At 46.1% G+C, this 22,290-nt stretch overlaps 1 protein-coding gene across 1 annotated transcript in view; it reads left to right on the top strand.

Annotated features, from left to right (window-relative positions):
* The first annotated feature begins 3,702 nt into the window (after positions 1 to 3,702).
* Positions 3,703 to 22,290, top strand: part of LOC142564887 (trypsin-1-like) — a 37,351-nt gene continuing 18,763 nt past the window's right edge. Inside the window, exons 1-5 of the mRNA XM_075676078.1 lie at positions 3,703 to 4,081; positions 12,043 to 12,070; positions 13,799 to 13,872; positions 15,437 to 15,552; positions 21,974 to 22,112. Coding sequence (XP_075532193.1) covers positions 4,034 to 4,081; positions 12,043 to 12,070; positions 13,799 to 13,872; positions 15,437 to 15,552; positions 21,974 to 22,112 — 405 coding nt within the window. The 5' untranslated portion in view covers positions 3,703 to 4,033. The remainder of the gene's footprint in view (positions 4,082 to 12,042; positions 12,071 to 13,798; positions 13,873 to 15,436; positions 15,553 to 21,973; positions 22,113 to 22,290) is intronic.

Below are 22,290 nucleotides of genomic sequence, written 5' to 3'. Positions count from 1 at the left end.
TCCGAGTTCGTTGTTTTGGCTTGTTTGTTACCTGAAGTATTTGGTTGCGCCAGGAAGTGACCGACCGTAACTCGAAGTCCTTGCAAGTTTTTTCATCTCGACTGTCTTTCGCCCACATGAATTTCATAATTTCTGATTTCCATATTTTCAGAATATTATATTGTTGGAATGAAGATTGTACTGGCAGTAAACCAATGCATTATTTGACACTGACATGCACATATTTAGCTAAATTTATCCAGACCGACGCTCTTTTTTTTCTGAAAAGTAGTAGCCTGTCAAGTTCGCCTGCCCGCGCAAGGACACGGTAGGTCATGCATATATGAGGCATGATAGCTGGTGCACGTTCAGTATAGTAATACTACTTCCCAATGTGATAATGACAGCCACCGCAATCTCCGCATGTTGACGATGACATCGACATGCTAAGACAATAGCAACAACGTTGCACGACGTCTGTGGCATTAAAGGGAAGCTGAAGAGTTATCCAGAAAAAATGAGTGAAGAGCTGTATGTAATGGTTTTCAACCCTCCGAATTCGAATATCGCATCGAAATTGAGCGAAATAAAGTGCAAACAGATTTTATTTCGACGAAAAGTGCAGCAGCAGACTCGGGCAGCTCGCGCGCCTCGTTTCCGCCTGTGATTGGTCGGCCGCCTCGTAACGTCAACATTGGCGTTCGTCCGGACCGGCCGCTGCCGCCACACATGAATCACGGTGCAAGGTGGTTTTGCCAATTCGGTTCCTTATTCTATGGTTTGGCGCTGTGGTTTGGTGAGACGGTAATGGTAAATTTAGAGAGCTTGCGTTTTTCTCAGGAGTTCGGCGTTGCTCCCTACATGTATACGTAGCCGGCCTCTCCAAGAAACAAAACATGCTGGTAGCAAAAAAAAAATTGGGTTTTACGTGCCAAAACCACTTTCTGATTATGAGGCACGCCGCAGTGGAGGACTCCGGAAATTTCGACCACCTGGGGTTCTTTAACGTGCACCTAAACCTAAGTACACGGGTGTTTTCGCCCCCATCGAAATGCGGCCGCCATGGCCGGGATTCGATCCCGCGACCTCGTGCTCAGCAGCCTAACACCATAGCCACTGAGCAACCACGGCGGGTAGCAAGCAGTACTTTCGACGCGAACGAAAGCGAAGTATTAGCATCTCCTCGTGTAAGAAATGTTGTTTGATGAGTATGTTTTTTACAAAGCTGTATTCAGCGATCCAGTGAGTTCGTTTCCGGGCAAACAATTGTACTGTTATGTTCCTGCATGCCTCCTCGTGGAACGTAAGGAGCGTAGCGATAGTCGGCATTTGTGCACTGCCCCAAAGCTGTCGGCAGTCTACACAGGCGGTTTACACGCGGGAAAAGTTAGTGGCCTTCATCAGCGCGCCATCTGCACGCTACTGGCAACCGGAGCCGTAAAGGCGGTGAATTCCATCGGCTACGTGAGACAGCCGCTTTCTCTCTGTGCGCGAGGGGGAGCGCAGTATCCTGGCGCGAGCCGGCTTTCAAACACATGAAAACGTTACACTTGCACTGCATAATGGTAGCTGCATGTTCGCTGTTTCACAACACACGTGCGCAAAGAAAATTAACGGCGGTTTGCGACGGAACCTGCGTTAAGGATGTGCTTACCGTCTGTTCAGCGTGCTAACACGAAGGAGCTAGCAATGAATCAAAATCTAGGTTTGGACGAGTTCGTGTATTCTTAAGGTCTTCCAAGACCAGTTAACATCCGTCCGCCCGCACCCGTCCCGCCTTTGTGCGTTCGTTGCCCCGACCTTTTTCCGCTGCATTTAGGAAGCTTGCTAGCAGAAAGTCGTACTCTCACTCATTCACGCATTATTGATAAACTCTGGTAGCAATAGTCGTCATGGAAGCGGTTAGAGCATAGCACTGTTGTTCTTGAGCGCTTGAAATTCTTTCGATTCACAGCAGCCTCCCACTTAGCTGCAAGCTTGTCTTGCTGGGAGTAATGGAACATCGTCGCGGCCGCTGGTGTTCGTGCAGCCTGAGACTGAACAGAACGCCGGCATGATCTGCCCACCACTTCAATTGATGCTGCCCACGTCAACTACCAATCTACATACATACAAACAAAGGAATTCAAGCTCGAGCGAGGCAGATTATGACGGCACGCACGCAGGAACAAGCGCGGTCAGGCACGGTCGCGGAGACTGCGAAGGAGCGGAACACCAGTGCTGACGTCACTACACCGCGGTTTCCGGTCTCCGCTCGTATCGTCAGCGTCAGCAGCAGCGCGCTGCGCTCGACCTGGGGCGGAGCGACAACGCAATTTTGACCGGCGATTACGTCGTTCCTAAGTGAAAAATCCCGCCCAAAATTTTACGCGCATGGTTTTTAAGGTTCCCGCATCCGTATATGAGCGTCTTATTGAATTCGACAGACTCTTCGGCTTCTCTTTAACTCAGTGCACTGGGCAACATAAATAGGTCCGTCCCAAGATAAACCGACATAGATTTACCAAGCAAAGAGGGCTACGCACTATAAGAAATGCTAAATGAACAACCACAGAGACCCAGCCCGAACGGCGACGTCGCCTACTGAGCAATTTACAAAGAATGGTGCTGCACTGGGATATGAAATTTACGGCTAGTGTTGGCAAGCGAACAAATCAACAAACCAGGCGGTTTACGCATGCGCTGTTGTAGATGTATTTGTTTATTTATAAAATATATCTATCTTTATCCACAAATAAATATTTATTTATTTATTTATTTAGTATTGCAGAGGTCATGGCTTCGTCTCCCCCAGGCGGCAAGTTGTCTTTTCGTCGATATTCATTTTCCGCCTTTTTCCTAATTGTTTATTACTTTTTAATTTCAACCACAGCTAATTATCCTATTCGTTGCTTGGCGTCTTTTCGTGTTGGTCTTTATAGTCGTGATTAACTCTAAATAGACCCCCCCCCTGTTTCCCCTCTCCTCGTTCCTTCTCAGCGAGGCTCTGCAATCTCACAGAGGTATTGCAATTATTGGTAGGCGACGAGGTCTTATTGGCCTCGTGCCTGCTCTCCTAAGTTTGCAATTTTACAGCAATGATCTACTTTAAAAGGATAAACAAATATACTTGATGAAAGAAGGCAATTTGTGATGATTACTGATATATATATATATATATATATATATATATATATATATATATATCGAGAGAGAGAGAGAGATAAGTCGCCCTTTCTCCGCTGGATTTTCCCTAATTCCTGCTTACGGTTATTGTGAAATTCCTCGGAAATGCTGTCAATTTGGAGGTTACTGGTTACCTTGCGCTTTCGGTAGTGGCTAAATTTTCAAAAAAAAAAGGAAACAGATTGATATCAGAGCTCACAAAACTTGAATATTTAACTCATTATTGGCATTGATTCGCGTCATTATGAGTGCACGCACTCAAAGCTAACATGAAACGGTGCACAGATGAATATCCTCTACGCTGAACAGATGAATACGCCCTATAACAGGAAAAAAAGAAAGACACGCCGCGCCTTACCGAGAAACCAGCGCCGTTAGCTTTTTTCTCTAACTTATTCATGTGCGTCATTCTACTTCCGAGTATCCACGAGGGTTCCGCATGCATGACCTGCCTCGTAAATTACGCTCGTCGTGTTTTATTGTACTTGGAACGGGAGCTCGACGAACTCAGGCGTTCGCAGTAGATCGCTGTGTATTCGCACTTGGCACCTGTATCGCACGTGATGGAGAAAGCGAACGTGACTTATTGAACAACGGCAGTTTCGGGTCGGCCTTTTCTCCCCTGTCACGCGCTTCGTACGAGCCGCAAGCAGGAAGAAAAGCTCGATCTGAAAGTAGCGTCTCTACAGTGCGAAAATAGGAACAATTGTACTTGGATAGCCAACATTTTTTCACAACCCGCTTATCCTTCGCGATGTTGCAAACAAATCCTTCACGTTTGTGCGTTCTACGGGATAGACCAGCATAGCTTTAGGCCAGTGTACCAGTTTTGAAGGCTGTGTGCCGAAAAATAAGTGATAGCATCGTAGAGGTCCTTTGGGACGAAGACATGCTGAATGTCTTCCTTTTCACAGCCTTCGGCTGCGTCTTTCAAAAGGTAAGATGGGAAGTTTTCATGGAACATCCACCCCCTCCTTCCACTTAAAAAAAATGATCGTCTCTATCCCAAATCCAGACGTGGCCAATATCACAAACTGCTGCCTGCAGGTATTGAGATATGTTACACATGCAGCTTTAGGAAACTATATTCTTCAATCAGGTGCATGGAGCTTCCGAGGTAAAAATTTCAGGCAAGTATCATAGACGTAAATATGAATCTTACTAGGAATGCGAAATCGTCCTATAGTGTTCTTGAATTTCTATGTGTACACATACATGACACCCCACAAAACTTAACAGTAACGTCCATACCTTCTGAATATACTAACCTAAAGTTGGACTCAGAAAAGCGAGGCTCCCTGCGTATGTTCAGGTCCGTTCTAGCTGAAGTTTTGTGCAAACTAATTGTTCTTCCTTGACAGGAAGACGTTGGTATTAGTTGAAAGTGTTGCTGCGCAGTACGAATGAACCTCTTGCCGCCTAATTACCTTGTGACTGAGATGGAAGTGTTAGAAGCCCATTTATATCTATTCATGCAGTCAATTTGACCATGTTTGATTTATGATAATCTGTACAAGATGAATGAGTTTCATAAAAGCGCCCATAGAATATTTCTTACCTATTGAAATTTTGAAAGCTTTTGCTGAAGCGTCCTCAACCTTAAGTGGCGGCAGCCAATGAATTAAAAAGTTGACCGTCTTTTAAAACGTAAACGTACGCTCCTATCTAATTAGCTTTTACTTTATACGTAACTAAAATATACCCAAATAAAGTTGTCAGAGCAGCCTGCAGTCGCTATAGCACGTCGAGTTGGGAAGGCGCTGGCTGGTAAATTAAACATCTACTGTCGTGAAATGCATGACTGGCGAAGTGGCTGCAATGATGCCAATGTAGAAGTGAGCTTCAAAACAAATAAAGCAAGCCTTGGAGCATTTTTTATTTGCAAATCGTGGCGTGATGCAGGCAAGCATGTGAAGCACTGATCATGCTGATGAATCACGTTCTATGCTAACATGATAGCATATCCTCAGATAGCATCCTGAAATACGCGATGGAATGACTTGCCATTCTAGTTTCGAGAAAAGTATCAACTGTGGCAGGATTTATGCCCCTAGAACGTCGATTGTTCTAGCCAGAATTATGGGTGCGCATAAAAGCACAGCAGATTTTGCCATTCATGCGGCACTCAAGTTGTCCATCGAACAGCGAACGCCTAATAATAATAATAATAATAATAATCTTTATTCAGTATAGTTAGAACAGTATACAAAACGGAAGCGCCGAAGCCACAAGAGGGCTTGTGCGGCGACAACCGGCAGCCGCGGCAATCTACGCGCCACACCAGAACTCCATCAGAAGCTGGTTGTGCATTTGGCACAACCATTACACATTATCAAAGATGCACTGATAACATCAGTACATATTAAAGGTACTCTAACGCTTGAACAGCAACTCTCAGTGTTTTGCTACGATAAAATAGTTTACGATAAAAAAGAAAACATCATGAGTATTGTCTATTTGCGATTGCTTTTATGACTTCTGACTTCTGTGTTGTACCGAAATGTTTGTGTGATCGCTCGCAAATATAGAACTTTGTTTTGACGCAAAATTGGAAGTCTTGTGCCAAAAACTGCCCCTTAGTTGGCCCCTAAAAAATTAGAGAATCATTGATGAATGGTCCGCAAAAGTTTCGTCGCATTCGTCTACACCAGATAAAAAAATATTGTATTGCGTCGTTATAAATGGTGAACTTCGATTGAAGAATTTGGCCATTTTTACAAGCGTCAGCGAACAGTATAAAGTTTTCATGACGACAATCCGTCATAACATGAATACGTGCCCCGGCACCGTATGAAAAGAATGACAACCTTTATCGTGCAACGAAGAGCGCAGTATCACGCTCTATGAGATGAACAGACGGTTCAGAGCACTGGTATAGTTGCGAAATAATTTCAAGAGGCTAACACCATGGTTATGGGTCCTATCGCACAGTTGCAGTGCTTCAGACCCCGCAGCCAATAACTAAACTGCGGTAAGTATTCACCTTGACCGATGCTAGTATTTCTTTCATCTGTACAATAAAGAAGTTCCACTTAGTTGTTGAAAGCTTCAGATATATTATTACTATTATAACCCAGAAATACTCTATTTAAAATATACACTATCATGATATGCTATATTAAGAGCGAAACAATGAAAATAAGCAAATGCCACGTAGCTGGAGAAGCAAGGCAATACTGCATATATATATATATATATATATATATATATATATATATATATATATATATATATATATATATATATATATATATATATATATATATATATATATATATATATATATATATATATAATATGTATTGGGCGCCATGCTTTCTCCTTCAAGAGAGTTGATAGCGCTGAAGCCTCCAAACCAATTTATGATATCCTCCAATCTGTGCTTAAGGAGAAACTAGACAAGGAAGCCCGCGTACATTTTCGTTCCCAAAGCGCAATTTTTCAATTTACGCTTGGGCGACGGCTGTAATGTGCGGAAGTCCAAGCTTTGGGGACATAATTCATAGCTAGGGGTCTTGTTAGAAACTATGACTGTGATATGAATAGTAAAACTGCTGAAACTTTCATCGCAATTCGTTACAACATGTCATTGCTTTTGTCACTGATGAAGGCCGAATTCGAACCCTTGTCACATCACCCCAAGATGCCTCCGCTTTCGAGATGGCTTTTCCTGCGTCTGCGTCCTGATGTGGTTTAGGACTTTTGGGCTTTTGCAAGACCTCGGCAACGTGGATCATTCAGTACTTAGTTCTTGATCGTCGCCAGGCATACGACCGGGAAGCCGGGCAGGTATAGGATGTTCACTTCAACCTCTTGAAGATCCTGTGCTAGTGGACATTGCCTGTTCCACCACACCCACGCTCGGTGCACCATTATGCAAGATTTCACTCGCTGGTGGGGGTCGCGGTAACGTAGCTGCAATCCACCAGGCACTCGTGTCACCGACTTTGCAGGGGGTACTTATGGTGTCGGTTTGGGATCTGGCACCGTGATCCGCGACATTACAGCTAGGGATGTAATCAGAGAAGGATGATGAAGGCGCAGACGGGGGCAACGCTCCCGCGCCCTCAACGGCGAACATTTTCCGCCTATGGAGGGCGCGAATCAAGCCCGGCAAGCATCACCTGAACGTCAATACGGTCTCAGCCGCTCCCGGTCCAGGGGGAGATCCAGGTCTAGTGGCCACTCCAGCAGTCGCACCAGGAGCCGCTCCGTCTCCAGGGCCAGGTCGAGGTCAAGATCCTTGTTGCGATCCAAATCCAGGTCCAGATCCGGTTCCAGAACCCAGCGAGCATCCGGGCCTCAGCCCGCCTCCACACGTTGCGGAAAGCAGCCGACCCTTGTTTGGGCCCATCTGGTACGACCCAAGCCCGGCGCCAATACCGAGGCTGCTCCGGCATCTCGTAGCAACCCGCCCACAGAGCAAGCTAGAGACGCGGAAGTCTTTCGCTTACGCAAAGAAAACGACGACCTCACGAACACGATCAAGAGGCTAGTTAGCGAAATGGCAGAGATCTGGAAACTCGTTTCGAATGTGTCGGGTAACGGTGCGTCAGTCACGGCCACCGAGACGCCAATCCCAGCTCCGGTAGACGGTACAGCGACGTCCTCCAAACGCAGGGCAGCACTCAAACAAGCATGTGAATCGGGAGCGTTGTCTCCAGAAGTGAGCGAGATTAAGCAAAGTCTCATTGGGCTGGCAGACGGCCTCAAACAGGTCGCCGCTAGCGTCGCTTGCCTCAGTGATAACGTTCGCCGAATTCAGGTTGCGCTCGGGGACCCCAACAGGGGCCTCGGAGCTCTCGCAGATCGCATCGACGCCATTGAGGCGCGAATGGCTTCATCCGCCTCCGTCGTACAACCGCTAACCGTTCCCGCCATACTAAAGAAAGCTACACTTCATTATCCCACCAGCGCGGCGACAGGAGGTCCCATTCTTTGTGCAGGCCTAACTGCCCCGTTAGGTGGTAGTCCGTCAGGTCGGCCATAATGAATAGATCCAAAGAGAGTTTTCGAATTTGGCAATGGAACTGCAGAGGGTATTCTAACAAAGAAGCCCCTCTGCAGGAGTTTTTCAGCGCTTTCGCTGCGAAACCTCAGGTCATTGCTCTCCAGGAAGCATTAATCTCCGCCGCCTCGCTCCAGGGCTACAGGGCCGTGTCGGGCCTACCCGGGGAGCGAGGGATTTGCACCTTGATCGATAAACGGCTAACTCATATCACCCACGACCTCAAGCTGGCGAGTGGTCGAATCGAATATGTCATGGTTGAGATCCTGCTCGACGTTCCGCAGCGGAATCAGCGCAAAAATAGCGTGTTCGTCCTCAATCTATATAGCAACCCCAGAGACTCGAGCCAGCCGTTCAAGACCATCCTCAAGAAGGCGACCGACTTGGCCGGCCCTCGACCCTTGGTCGTCGTCGGCGACTTCAACGGACCATATGGCATCTGGGGTTACGTCGACGACACTACCAAGGGGCGCAACCTGTGGCAAGACGCCAACGAGATGGACCTCACTCTGGTCACTGACAAGAATTTTCCTACGCGCGTCGGCAACTCCGTCAGCCGGGACTCGACACCCGACCTCGCCTTCGTGAGGAACGTCGAGGACGTGGGTTGGGAGAGCACCGCCATGGAGTTCGGCAGCGACCACTACATTCTCGAGACCAACTTCAAGGTGTCTCGGAGTAGAGTCAGGGAATTCACGTTCATCGATTGGGACCATTTTCGCAAGATTCGTGAAGAACCCGGGAGAGCCAGGGCACCCGCCACTCTCGAAGAATGGTGTGAAGGCATCCGGAACGACGCTTCCCCGGTCACCAAGCAACTGGAAACAGATCTCGACGTCGAGCGGATGGACAGCAGACTCGCTCACCTGATCGAGGCCAAAACCGCCCTGCTCCGCCGATGGAAGGGTCAGAGGCTCAGTCGCAAACTCCGAAAGAAGATTTAGGAGCTCAACAGGGTCATCGATGACCACTGCAAGGCGCTATGCCAGCAGCAGTGGAACGAGCTCTGCGAATCCATCGACGGACAGATGCGCGTCGGCCAACCTGGGGCACCTGCTCGACGAAAGCGGCTCGAAGTCAAATCAAAGGCATACGTTGGCCCTGGCCCTTCACGAAGCCACCAGGTCTCACACGATCGATGAACTCGTCGCAAAACTCATACAGAAGTACCTGCCTGTCCGTCGCGACGGAGATCCGTCGACCCAACTCCCGGACTACCGAGGCCCTCCACGCCCCGAGCTGGACGAAGACTTCTCCATTGCCGAGGTCAGACAGGCCATCTTCGCGCTCAACCGCAAGTCTGCGCCGGGTGCAGACGGAGTCACCAACAGAATGCTGAGAAACCTCGACGACACGTCGATTGTCTTTCTGAGCGACCAGATAAACGAGTCCTGGAAGAGAGGCATTGTACCTGCAGAATGGAAGACTGTCTGCACGGTGCTCATTCCCAAGCCCGGCAAGGCCCCGAACATCGAAAACTTGAGGCCGATTTCTCTGACCTCCTGCGTCGGCAAGGTCATGGAGCGCGTCGTCCTCAACAGGCTTAACGGGTACCTCGAAGACAAGGAAGTTTACACGTAGAACATGATCAGCTTCCGCGCCGGACTCTCAACGCAGGATGCCATGAAACTAATCAAGCATCAGATTGTGGATGGCCGTTCCAGAGACGTCAAGGCTCTGCTCGGTCTGGGCCTCGAGAAGGCTTTCGACAACGTGCTCCACAGCTTCATCGTCAAGAGCAATTCAGACCTGGGTCTCGGTTCCAGATTCCACAGCTACGTCAGCTCTTTTTCTAACTGACAGGAAGGCCAAGCTTCGCATTGGAGACTTCCGCGCCGAAGATGTGCCCATCAGAGGGCGGGGCACTCCTCAGGGCGCCGTCATCTCCCCAACACTGTTTAACATCTGTATGATTGGTATTATCGAGAGGTTGGCGCGCGTCGAGGACGTCAAGCACACCATCTACGCCGATGACATCATCATATGGTGCTCCCGCGGCTGCGAGGGCTGAGTCGAAGAAGCCATGCAGGAGGCGATCGACGTGATCGAGGAGTATCTCCGCCCCACCGTACTTCGATGCTCCCCCACCAAGTCGGAGCTCCTACTTTACAGAAAAGAGAAGGGAGGCAGACCCAAAGATTGGAAGCCAGTCTCTGAAAGCAGCATCAGACTTCACACTTGTGACGGGGGGATGATACCGAGGGTCGACGTTATTCGGGTCGTGGGTATGTTTGTCGAATTCAACGGCGGGAACGGAACTGCTCTCCGCAAGATCATCGCAGAGACGGACAACGCTTTCCGCCTCGTTCGCAGAATCGCAAACCGGCATCGAGGAATGAACAATCTTCTCAGGCTGATCAATGCCTTCGTACTCTGTCACTTCACGTACAAAATTTGTATGCACAACTGACTCAGAGTGGAGCGAGACAAGCTCAACGTTCTTATCCGCAAAATAGTCAAGAGGGCTCTTGGGCTACCCATCAGGACCCATACCGAGGATCTCTTGAAGCTGGGGGTACATAACACCGCCGAGGAGATTGCCGAAGCCCAAGAACGCGCGCAACTGAGTCGCCTGACCGCCACATCCTCGAATGCATCCTCGAAGAGCTGGGTTACCACCCTGCGGAATTCCCGATTGTCAGTACCCCGATTCCTAGGTGCATTCGAGACAAGTTCGTAATGACCCTGTGCCCCGAAACGTCCATCCCGTCCACAACGAGGGCAGACGGAAGGCCAGAGCAGCAGCCATCCTCAAACATATCAAGCAACACGACATTACGGCAAGCTTCGTCGACGCCGCGGAGTACAGTGACGGGAAGACCTTTGCCGTCGTTGTGGTCGACTCGAGCGGAACGATTTCCAATAGCGCCTCGATTCGCACTTCAGACCCCGGAGTCGCCGAGCAAGTCACCATCGCCCTCGCCCTGCTAGACGGTCGTGCGTCCGAAATCTATAGTGATTCAAAAACGGCAGTTCGGGCTTTTCAGAAGGGTTGCATCGCCAAGAAAACTGTTCGTCTTCTTAGCGGCTCGAGTCCACATGCTCTCACAAACCATTCAATTCACTGGTTTCCCGCTCACGTAGGATCGGTCGAGGGTGCTCCCACGAACCTCAATGAGTTTGCCCACGAGGCTCCGCGTGACCTCACCGACCGCGCTTCCTCTATAAGGAGCACTGACACCCCTCCTCTCTACGGTCACAGGAACGCTCCCGCTACTCACAACGAGATTATTAAATATTTCTACATGTCCAGAAGGGTTTTTCCTCCCCCTCACGCCAAGTTGAATAGGGCGCAAGCCGTTTCGCTTAGGCTTCTACAGACCAGCACAGATCCGTGTCTGTCCGCTCTCCGCGGGGTTTACCCCGACGTGTGTCGCAACGACGCCTGCCCGTCCTGCGGCCAGACCTCCACTCTACCTCACGTGCTCTGGGAGTGCGGGTCGACATACCCCAAGTTCATCAAGGAGGAGTGGGACTCGCTTCTGCGTAGCCCCGCTCTAGAAAAGCAAATCCTGGCCGTCCGGCGTGCCCACGACCGGGCCCGTGGGCTAGACCTGCCGGTCCCGACGGGAGACTAGCCGGGTGCGCGACGAGTTCGCGTCCTCGCCGGACCTGCAATGAAGTTTATTCACTCACTCACTCAAGGCACGTGAAGTAACGCCATCTTAGAATGAAAACCAAACGTGCTACGGGCGAGAAGCGTGGCGGCTTGCAGGCGGTTTAAGACTGCGGGTTGGCTAGCACTGCCGCGCCGTACCGTCCCCCACACTAGGAATGCTAGTAGGTTAGAAAAAATGTTGCTTGTGCTTCGGACACTATGTGCTGCATGCCGCACATGCCCCTTGTAATTGGTATCCTTTAAATTGACGATTGAATCTCTTTCTGTGCAGGTGCTTTCAGATGCAATAAATACACCAGGTGAGCAACATTCTGGAAGAATTTCTTTTCAGCGTTGTATACATAAACTTGTGCTGAGCATTTATGGAAATGCTTCTTCGTGGAAACAATATACAGGCATATATCAGAATGCTGCCGATCACTTTCTCATGAACAAGTTTTATACCATAAAATAAATACTCAAGTACCAGAGGAATGCGAAGTAGGTGCTTACAAATCACCTATACTGTTGTAATGTTCTCGAGCTATATTTACACATTGATAATTTTCAACTTCTTTGATATTCCTGGGTACAAATATTTCATCACACTGTCAATTATTAGTGACGCCGAATGAAGCCAAGATCGAAAGCCGCTGAGTGCAGGTGTGTCGGCACAGAAACATGAAAACTGTCAATGTCTTATGACAGTAAACACAGGTGAATGAAATATTTTTCCTTTGTTCGAAAAAATGTGATAGCTGAAATAAAAGCAGACCTAACATACTTAAAGCTGAAAGGTATTATGACATTGAAACTTCTTCCTAGCAGTTGCTAAATGTCGTGGCCTTCGCATGCGCAAAGTAAGCGTTATGTGAAGGGGGATAGGCACGACCAATAAATGTAGTACAAACGTACGTTTACGTTCTGATCGCACTACATTCAGCAGTTATGGTTTGGCGCATTGGATGTACAAACATTTAAAAGACAAACTTTTAAATATGTTTTCGAGAGAAGCAGTTCGAAACCTGGCGCACTTGTACAGCACAGCTGTGGGCTTCTATACAGCCGTTTTTTGTGGCAATGAGAAAGGCAGAATTCAATTCACTTCACACTGTACGTGAATGTTGCACCTTTGTGTATTTGTCACACATAAAGAATTTTCGAATATAGCAAGCTACCTTCCATACCTAGAAATTCCACGAACTAGGGGTCCTGGAAGACCAGCGTAAAATGCTGGGAAGCCATTGTTATTCTGGTACGTTTTCTCTATAATAGACCATAAGGAAAATAAAATTCGACTTTTCGCAAAGAAAACTTGCCTGGAGCGCTGGCATTCGCGTAATCGTAAAAGAACCCTTCTCTAGAGGACACAATGAACATATTTGTCGTTGACTGTTCTACTGCAGCGCACACCTACAAAAAAAGTAACAAGCGTGCATTTGCCAAGATAGATCCGTCTATCAGATCTCGGGTGAGTCTTCACCAGGCAAATAAACTAGTACACTTATTGTTATCTATGATTTCAATTAATAAAGAATTATGGGGTTTTACGTGCCAAAACAACTTTCTGATTATGAGGCACGCCGTAGTGGAGGACTCCGGAAACTTCGACCACCTGGGAATCCTTAACGTGCACCTAAATCTAAGCACACGGGTGTTTTCGCATTCTGCCTATGATTTATATTGAAGATAGTAATAGATGTAGGGCCACATTCCGTGTCCTTCCTAATTTTCTCTGATCTCTAAATATTGCGGGTAAAATTCTGTACTAACACAGCTGTTCATGGAGAAAAACAAGGTATTAGCTCAATTCACGCGTGAAAGTTTAGAAAACACGAAACGACGAGAAACCTTTACAAACATGAAAACAGCTTCAGAATTTCTAGCTTATTAAAGTGTTTCCTTATTCAGGAAAATATTTGGGATAACCGAATAAAGAGCTATGTTTTGACCTTCAGAAAACTTGTATTCTGTGCGAAGATCTTCTGAGATACGATTACTACGATTTCTGCATATCTCATTTTCTTGTCGCCCCCTATCGCCAATAGGCTGCGGCATTGGACAGCCATTGAGCCGAATCGTCAACGGGAGGGCAATATCAAAGTTTCAATTACCTTGGATCGTACGTAAGCATAACCTTAACCCTCTCGTACTTGAAATATACTTGTCCTTGAAATATACTCAGTTATGTCGGCATAACTTTTCCAAGTATAAATATACGTTTATCTTATTTCTATTATTTAAGCAAGAGACATATACATCTACCCGATTACCATACTTACTTTTCGTTGAAGTGTGAAAATGCCGCAAGAATAATGACAGTCAACATTTTTTATAAATATTTTGCAGAAATGTTTTGTCAGCTGGCAGCACACTAGAAGTGAGCTTCACCACAGGCCACCTGTGGCTTTGTGTGTAGCTAGCTCCATTCTCGTCCCATTAGACATAGTGGGAAATAACATTTGCTCTACAATAACCATGCGACACTATTGCAGGCCAGCATCTTGGATCGAAATTTCTCCTCTGACCCTGCTTTCAAATAAAAGAAAACCACGCGCCAAAATCATTTATTTTCCTCAGTTCTTATTCTAATCCAATGAGGGACGTTTGGTGCTTAGTATTCAGTGTTGCAGAGTGGCATTTAACAGGAAACAGCATTCTAAAAACCAAAAGTGAGCAACGAAACAATAATCGGGCATTTTTTCTTGCTTCTTAAACATTTTTGCGTAATAGCATAATACATAGTGTGTACCGCACTATAGATGCGCAAAATAGGCTTATATAACTAAATTCAAATGCAGGCGCAATTATGGCGGTGGACTCAGTACGGGGCCTCACTAGATAGTCGCCCCGGTAAAAATGGCCATCTACCTATGTTTGAGTGCGAAAAAAAAAAGGAAGCACCGAGCCAGATATAGAAGAGCTCTCCAAATAGTGACCTCTCAAAACCAGTTGTGTCGAGTTATCTCATTCAAATTCAAGCTTCATCAATCAATAACAAAACAGTTATTATCAGTTAACATCTTAAAGACAAGAAAGAAGACAACAGCACTTTTATTATCCCTATTATTGTAGAGCTTATATTTTGCAACTGCAGTGTATTGTAGCAGTGTATTGGCTCGCGGCTATACTTTCGGTCGAATTACTTTTGCGTAGCTTGTCATCGCAATTCTACAACGTCGTACACGAGAATTGTCGAAATCTTGGGTCAGCGATGCTGACGTCATTGCCCTGCGTAAATGGCCGAGTCAAGCCCTTTAGCTAGATTACCCAAGATTTAGCAGTAGTATTCAGGTGGGCCAGCCTGGTCTAGACTTGACAGTTGACAGAGTTGGTGAAACTTAATCTTCCAAAAATGCGTGCAGGCAAACGAGGACAAAAGGCAAAGAAATGAAAAACTGGAGCTTGTCCAGGCGCTTCTCGTTGTGGCTCTCGTCCCGCTTTGCGCGGATTTCCCGAATATCATGGAAACATTTTTACCACAATTACGAGTATATTATGGTAGATCACATTTACCATGCTTCAGAAAATGGCCACTTGAAACTGCTATGCCTAATAGCCTTTCCTTTCCAGACCGGACAAACATGAGCAAACGCCGGATGCTCATGAGATACTTGTTTTAACGTCAGGTTCTGCGTTCGCTTTCTGTCACTACGTCATTATGTAATATTTTTGTCTGCTTCAAGGTGTATGTACAGATTGCAAACAAGTGGTCGGCAACGAACTTCACAGAATCGATGTGTGGTGGAAGCATCATCTCTCCAAGTTTCGTTCTCACGGCAGCCCACTGCCTCAACACGTAGTGAGTACACGTGATTAGTCTAACACGGGCTCCCATCACGAGTGGTTCCAGTGGCAATTGTATGCCGGGTTTACATTCGTTAACTGAGGCGCATAGGTCAGGTCACAAACACAGCAGAAAGTGATCCCCACAACATTGCGCCCGATGTCACACGTTCGCCCTACGGCAAAGGCAGTTTTTCTTTTCATCTTTTGGGTATTGATGCTCAGTGATCTTACTTGAAGGCACAAAGAAATACTCTCGACCCCAGAGTGCTTGGAATATGGCTACAATATTTTGTATCATGTAAAGTTGCCCTAGCTTCTGAAGATAGCAATACTTAGTGGCACTATATATTACACAACCACTCGTTACTTATATTTATCTTTGTTTATGATCATCGCTGTCGACTCGCTACGCGCGTTGACTTTAAACACCATCAAACTTTTGGCAAGATTGGAACGGGTGTTGTAAAACTTGCGGTGTGAGGTATCGTAGAACACTCCGTCACAAGTTTGCGGCTGCGTTGCCTCATGGCCGGCGTGATTTCATTTTTTTTTATTCTGTCCTAATGTCAAAGAGTGGCAGTTTAGGCGAATTATTATGACATGACATTTTAGGCGTGTAGCGCAGCTCAGAAAGAGCAAAAAGGAAGGAGGGAAGGGTAATGATTCATTACCCTTCCACCATCCTTTTTGCTCTTTCTGAGCAGCTCTAAAAGTCTAAAAGAACTGTCCTAATGTGATGTTGCAAGAATGTGTCATTATAGGGTATATTTTAGCAGCGCCTCTAGGGTTCTAAAGGGGCAACAGGAAAACTGATGCTGGAAAACGGACTGACCAACGCGCAAGGCGCCAAGGCCTGTGTGCGCCTAGGGGGTGGAGGGGGAGGGGGGCTGGATTTACTGTTCGCTATAGCTGACCACTCTTATATGCAAACACCCTCCGGTATCCACAGGCCTCTTTGATACACCCGCTGCCCTTTTGGTGCCTTGGAAATGCTGCACCGTAAGCTTCATTCCAATCTCAGGTGCATTCCTTAGGCTTCTGTTTACCGGTTGCACCGTTACTCTTGCCGCCCTAGAGCAGCTAGTAATCATAAATATTGCCAATTCATCCATGCGCTTCTTGAAATTTGCAGTAGAACACTGTCAATCTTTCCACAGGAATTACTTGCCTTAGGGAATTTGACATTTACGACGTATCTTCCCAGCTGTAGGGCTCCGGCTAGAATGTTTTTTTTTCTTCCTCGATGAACCACATATTAAAAAATTACTACAGAACCCATTTCTCGATGCCTGTCGACGGTAACACGATTAGCATTCGAAAAATGTAACGGCATTCCGAATTCCTGAAGATACTTTATTTGACTTCTGTAGGGTTGAGAGAGAGAGAGATAAAACTTTGTTATGTCCTTGATGGGGTTCAGGGGTGGCGGGGGTCGGGAGACTAACCCCCAATCCCCCCTTCCTCAGACGGCGGCCAGTCCTTGCTTTCTGGCGGCGTCTTCGGCCATCCGGACGGCCCAGAGCTGCTCCTCTGGGTCCAAGCTGAGCAGCAATGTCTCCCACTGCTCGGCCGTAGTTATGCGTGTGTTAGTGTGGGAGGTGTTGGTGGGTGAGGCTTTGGGGCATTGCCAGATAATATGATCGAGGTCAGCGCGGGCCTCGCACGCTTTGCAGAGTGGAGAGTATGCATCGGGGTACATGCGGTTGTAAAGCACGGGGTTCGGAAAGGTTCGTGTCTGAAGGAGTCGCCAAGTGGTAGATTGAGACTTATTCAGTGTTTTGTGTGCTGGGGGGTAGCGTAACCGCTCCCTGCGGTAGTGAAGGAGAATTTCTCTCAACGTGACCATTCGGTCCCGCGCGTGACCGCGATGCAGAACAGAGGGCTGGTCGGGATCGGAAGACGCAGGAGAAGGATGATGCGCACACCGTATACGTGCCACGCCCTTTTACCTGTAGGGTTGAACTTCACTTGCATGGGTTATATCCGACATACGCCGGTGTTGAGCCACATTGCTACGGTACTCAGTTCCCATGGTTGCCCATGAACATGGCGGCATGGCCAGAACTGTATGACACAGACACAGTGACGACGCCTAAGTTTGAGAATGGTATAACGACACAGCGTGACGATGAAATGACAACAGAGGGACCACGTGGAGTCCTCGACAACAGCACCACGACAAGAGGACAATAGGATGACGACAGTCGTTTGAAGACAACCACAGGACGAAACTGAAATGACGACGGTTGTATGATAACGGATGCATTATAACTACTGTCTTAGGACAATAACATGACATTGCTGCACGCTAACAATTGAATGATGACAACATGATTAGAATAGAATGATCAAAAGGGATGATGGTGCATCGATTTAGGAGGTGTGATGATGATGGCATGACCGCAATGGAACAACGTTACCGGTGTGTTGACGGTGGTAAATAGAAAGCATGATGAGAGTGGCATGACGACAATTGTATGGACAACTTTGTCAAGATGGTAGCCAAGTTAGAGCGACGACTATGAGACGACACTAATGCCTTCACAATGGCGGTATGATGACGAATGCATCACCACTAGTGTACAACGACGACGTAGTGACGATGTCGGCATAACAATAGTATAAAGACAATAGAATGACGACCACAGTGTGACGACAATGGCATCACGACGAGTATATCACGAAGCCTGTATGACGACAATAGTGCAACTACGAAGACTTCACGAGAGTCGGATGACAAAGCTGCAGTGAAGCCGAAGGCACGACCACAATATCACGACCATGATGCATAATGACAACAGTATGGCAATGGCTCCATGGTAGCGGCTGTCTGATTACGACATAATAACGACGATGGCGTGACAATAGAGGCTTATTCATTCCCTAATGACAAAGAATGATTCACGGCGACGACTTGTTGAGAGTCGGATGCTCAAGCTATAGTGAAATCCAAAGAACGACTACAATGGCATCATGATGGTGGTGTGAGAAATGCATGACGATTGTATGACTACGAAGGCGTGACGACAACGGCATGACTAAAATCGGATGCCAAAGCAGGAATGACGACACCGAAATGACCACTGCGGTTTCATGACCAAGGGAAAGTGCACAGTGGTCCAAACTAGTAAAGATTTTCGGCCACTATATGTCGGCGTGTGTGGTTTAATGACGGCTTCACGAGAGTCAAACCACGAATCTGGAATGACACGAATGGAATCAACAGCACGTATAGCTACATAGTGCGCCGAGCTGATAGGAAACTTGGGCCACTGATTCGGCAGAATAATCTAGATAGATAGATAGATAGATAGATAGATAGATAGATAGATAGATAGATAGATAGATAGATAGATAGATAGATAGATAGATAGATAGATAGATAGATAGATAGATAGATAGATAGATAGATAGATAGATAGATAGATAGATAGATAGATAGATAGATAGATAGATAGATAGATAGATAGATAGATAGATAGATAGATAGATAGATAGATAGATAGATAGATAGATAGATAGATAGATAGATAGATAGATAGATAGATAGATAGATAGATAGATAGATAGATAGATAGATAGATAGATAGATAGATAGATAGATAGATAGATAGATAGATTCAAATAGCCTGAAGTAGGCAAATATGCTAATCACGGTATCAGGCGGCTCGCAATGGTCCTTGCACAGGTAGTCTGCACGTATGCATACCGAGTACTTCAGGGAATTCTAGAAAAGAAAGTGCCTCCACGCATCGTTCATGTTATGTATGTAACGAACGCTTTTAAGAGGGAGACTTTTACCGGGAAATGAATGTGTCAAAGCTTTCTAAGGCACATAGCACCAACTACATTTTAGCAGAAGACCTTATGCGTTATTAAATAAACATATGATTTGAATTATCAGCTTATACCTAATTACTACAGCACAAATAATGCGATATAGGAAATAAATGGAATGGTTTTTCGAGATACATTTACATAGAATGAATTTTCTAAGTAATAGCAGTGTTGATATGAGTGTCGTTAGGATAGGAGAAAATAACTTTTTTCACTTTTTCATTTTTCACGTTTCTTTTTGGCACTGAAGCTAGAAAAATACTGGAACACCAATCCATTGCAGCCCTGGAGCAAGCGTTTTCCCGCGAGGACGTGGATTTACTGGGACTTTGCGCCAAGTGCAGGGGGAAATCCTTCGCATTACCTTAGATTTTCATCAAAGATGGTTCGTGCGGTATTTTTTTTCGTCTTTGTAGAGCAGCACATTCTCGCTGACATATACCCAGCGACCCAACTTGGCATTGTAGACGTTCACTGAATACAAGCACAGACCGAGAGGCACATATCCAGTCTTTCAAATATATCCAGCGCTCTTAGCGCACACTCTTAGCGCTCTTAGTGCGCTCCGAGTGCACACACCTTGTGCTACAGGATTCAGAGATTTTCACTAAACAGCGTTGGCCACCCAGCCACGAGTCCACAGGGGCCTATGTCACCGGAAAAGGTGTTCGTTGAAGAGTGGCACATATGTACCCATTGAAACATACTTAGCCACCTAAGTTGTTTTGAAGGTTGGTCTCGAACCCTGTTCTCTCACACTGCAGCTTGATGCGCTACCCATTCGACCGCTCATTCAGGCAGTAACCCGTGAACATGAGCTAGACCATTCGAACACTGGCCATTGAAAGCTAGTGACCCAGGCAGGCAGCAAAGTGATTAGGTGCATACAAACATACAAAGGCCCTTGAAAAGGCGTGAAGTGTGATCATGATGTCAACGGATTAAAAATCAGCATGAAACAGATCCGAGAGCGAAGAATTTAGTGAACATAATGTGGTCAGGACGCGCATAGACGGAGAAGCCTTTCGCTGCAGGGAAGTGTAGTTGGCAACGAAAGCAGCCGAGTGGGGGCAAAATGTACGGGTGGTTGAATTTTCAGGGTTTCGAATATGAATGGAACATTACACGCTATTTGTATTCTTGTGCTAAATAGTACTATAGGCATTTCAGGATATTCGCAACTTCCCACATATTTCACAACAAATAGCTGTCAGTCTTCAAGGTGAAAAACGAATTCTATTATCAAGCGTTGCGAATACAGGTTCTTAAATGTCGCAAGGATGTCACAGAGCAATACACTGAGCTTCTACCTGACTAATTTGTCTTGTTTAGTTGCTCAGCCTGATAAACAATGGCAAAAGCTTTCGAAGGAATGCAGAAACAAAAGGCATAATGCAAGCTTTCTTGTTGTTTCTCGGCTGAAGCCTACATAACCAACGTGATTGTTGCTCGTGGACTATCATAAATTTTTGTATGTATATGCATGTTGTATATTTATCTCAGACGCTACAGTCAAGGTCTTTCTTGGAGAGGAATCGCTTTCGTGTATTAACGGCATACAAGTCTTTCAGTGGGTTTTTCGCTTTCTTTTTCTTAAACTACTTATGTTTTGGTAACCTACTTAACGTTTTAGGAAAGCTAGTCCTTCAGCAATTTTTCATTCTTGGAGAGCTTGTTTGCAACCAGGCTGTAAAGATGCTAAGAGGCTGTTCTTATTGGTCATTAAAACTATCAATAGCTAACAAGAATCACAATAAGTAATCATGCGAAGAAAAACGACGGTCTGTCTCTGATAATTGGATGCTTTTTAAGGTTATATTCAGTGCAGGCATGACACGTATGTACATCGAAATGAATATTCATGCTGCATATATAATACACGCGTCTTCATTGATTATGCAATACCCGAGTCGATGTTTATACTTACGATTTATATGCAATTCGTAGTAGGAAAATATATTTCTATTCGCGCATCTCAAGAAGCAAATTATAAAATGTGACTAAAGTTCAGAACGACTAAACCGTAAGATCACCATCATCCTTACATCATCCTTGAGTGAGGAGCCTCTGCTTAGACTGAAGTAAAGTCATGTGAGTAAACACGCTATTGTTAGGAAGTGAGGTCGTCTTAATCTGCCGCTGTATGTTTCTGTGCTAAAATTATGTTTTTTCATCAAAGGCCTGTAAGATATCGCTACATATGCGTAGTTTCCACCAATTCGATTATGAACATCTCTTCCTTTAGGCCTCCCCCCAATCTCACGTATTTGGTGCTCTTTATGCCTATGACACTGTCATGAGGATATGCAAAAGGGACTAGGAAGTCTCTACACAATATTTCTGACAGGCTGTCAAACCCATATTTATATGAGACCCATGGGGTAGGTCAACAACAAAAATTAAATGTGATGGGTGTACTTGGTTGCACTCTGCCATAGCAGTAGAAATATGCCCTAGGGTAACGCCGCATTGCCTTTTCATTTTATTATAGCGGCCATGCATGGTGTTACTCTAACTCTTAGACTGCTTCGAAAAACCTACTATTAGAGTCACTGAATTTTCATGGTGTTGTTTCCTTCTTATTTGCTCTATTGCAGCGGGAAACTGCCATTCTGGACCAGAATCTACTACAACACCACGGAGATGTTGAAAGGCCCAAATGTCATTGTGGATAAGATAATAATCCACCCAGCATTCACTTGGGATACATTGGCCAACGATATCGCCCTTCTTAAGGTAAGGGGTATGTAGGTCTTGCTCACATAAGTGCTCGAACGAAATTAGAAAATTTAGTGAACGATGTTTGTGTTTCATATGATCGAGACCTACGGCAAAAGGCTCGTTATCTTTACAGGTAATACTTAATGTAAGACATCTTTGGATAGCATTTTACCGCCAGTAGGCAAAGAAATGA

The sequence above is a fragment of the Dermacentor variabilis genome, chromosome 11 (genome assembly GCF_050947875.1).
Source record: "Dermacentor variabilis isolate Ectoservices chromosome 11, ASM5094787v1, whole genome shotgun sequence".
NCBI lineage: Eukaryota > Metazoa > Arthropoda > Arachnida > Ixodida > Ixodidae > Dermacentor > Dermacentor variabilis.
Note: the sequence above shows the minus strand (reverse complement) of the source record. Positions and strands in the feature narration are given on the sequence as shown.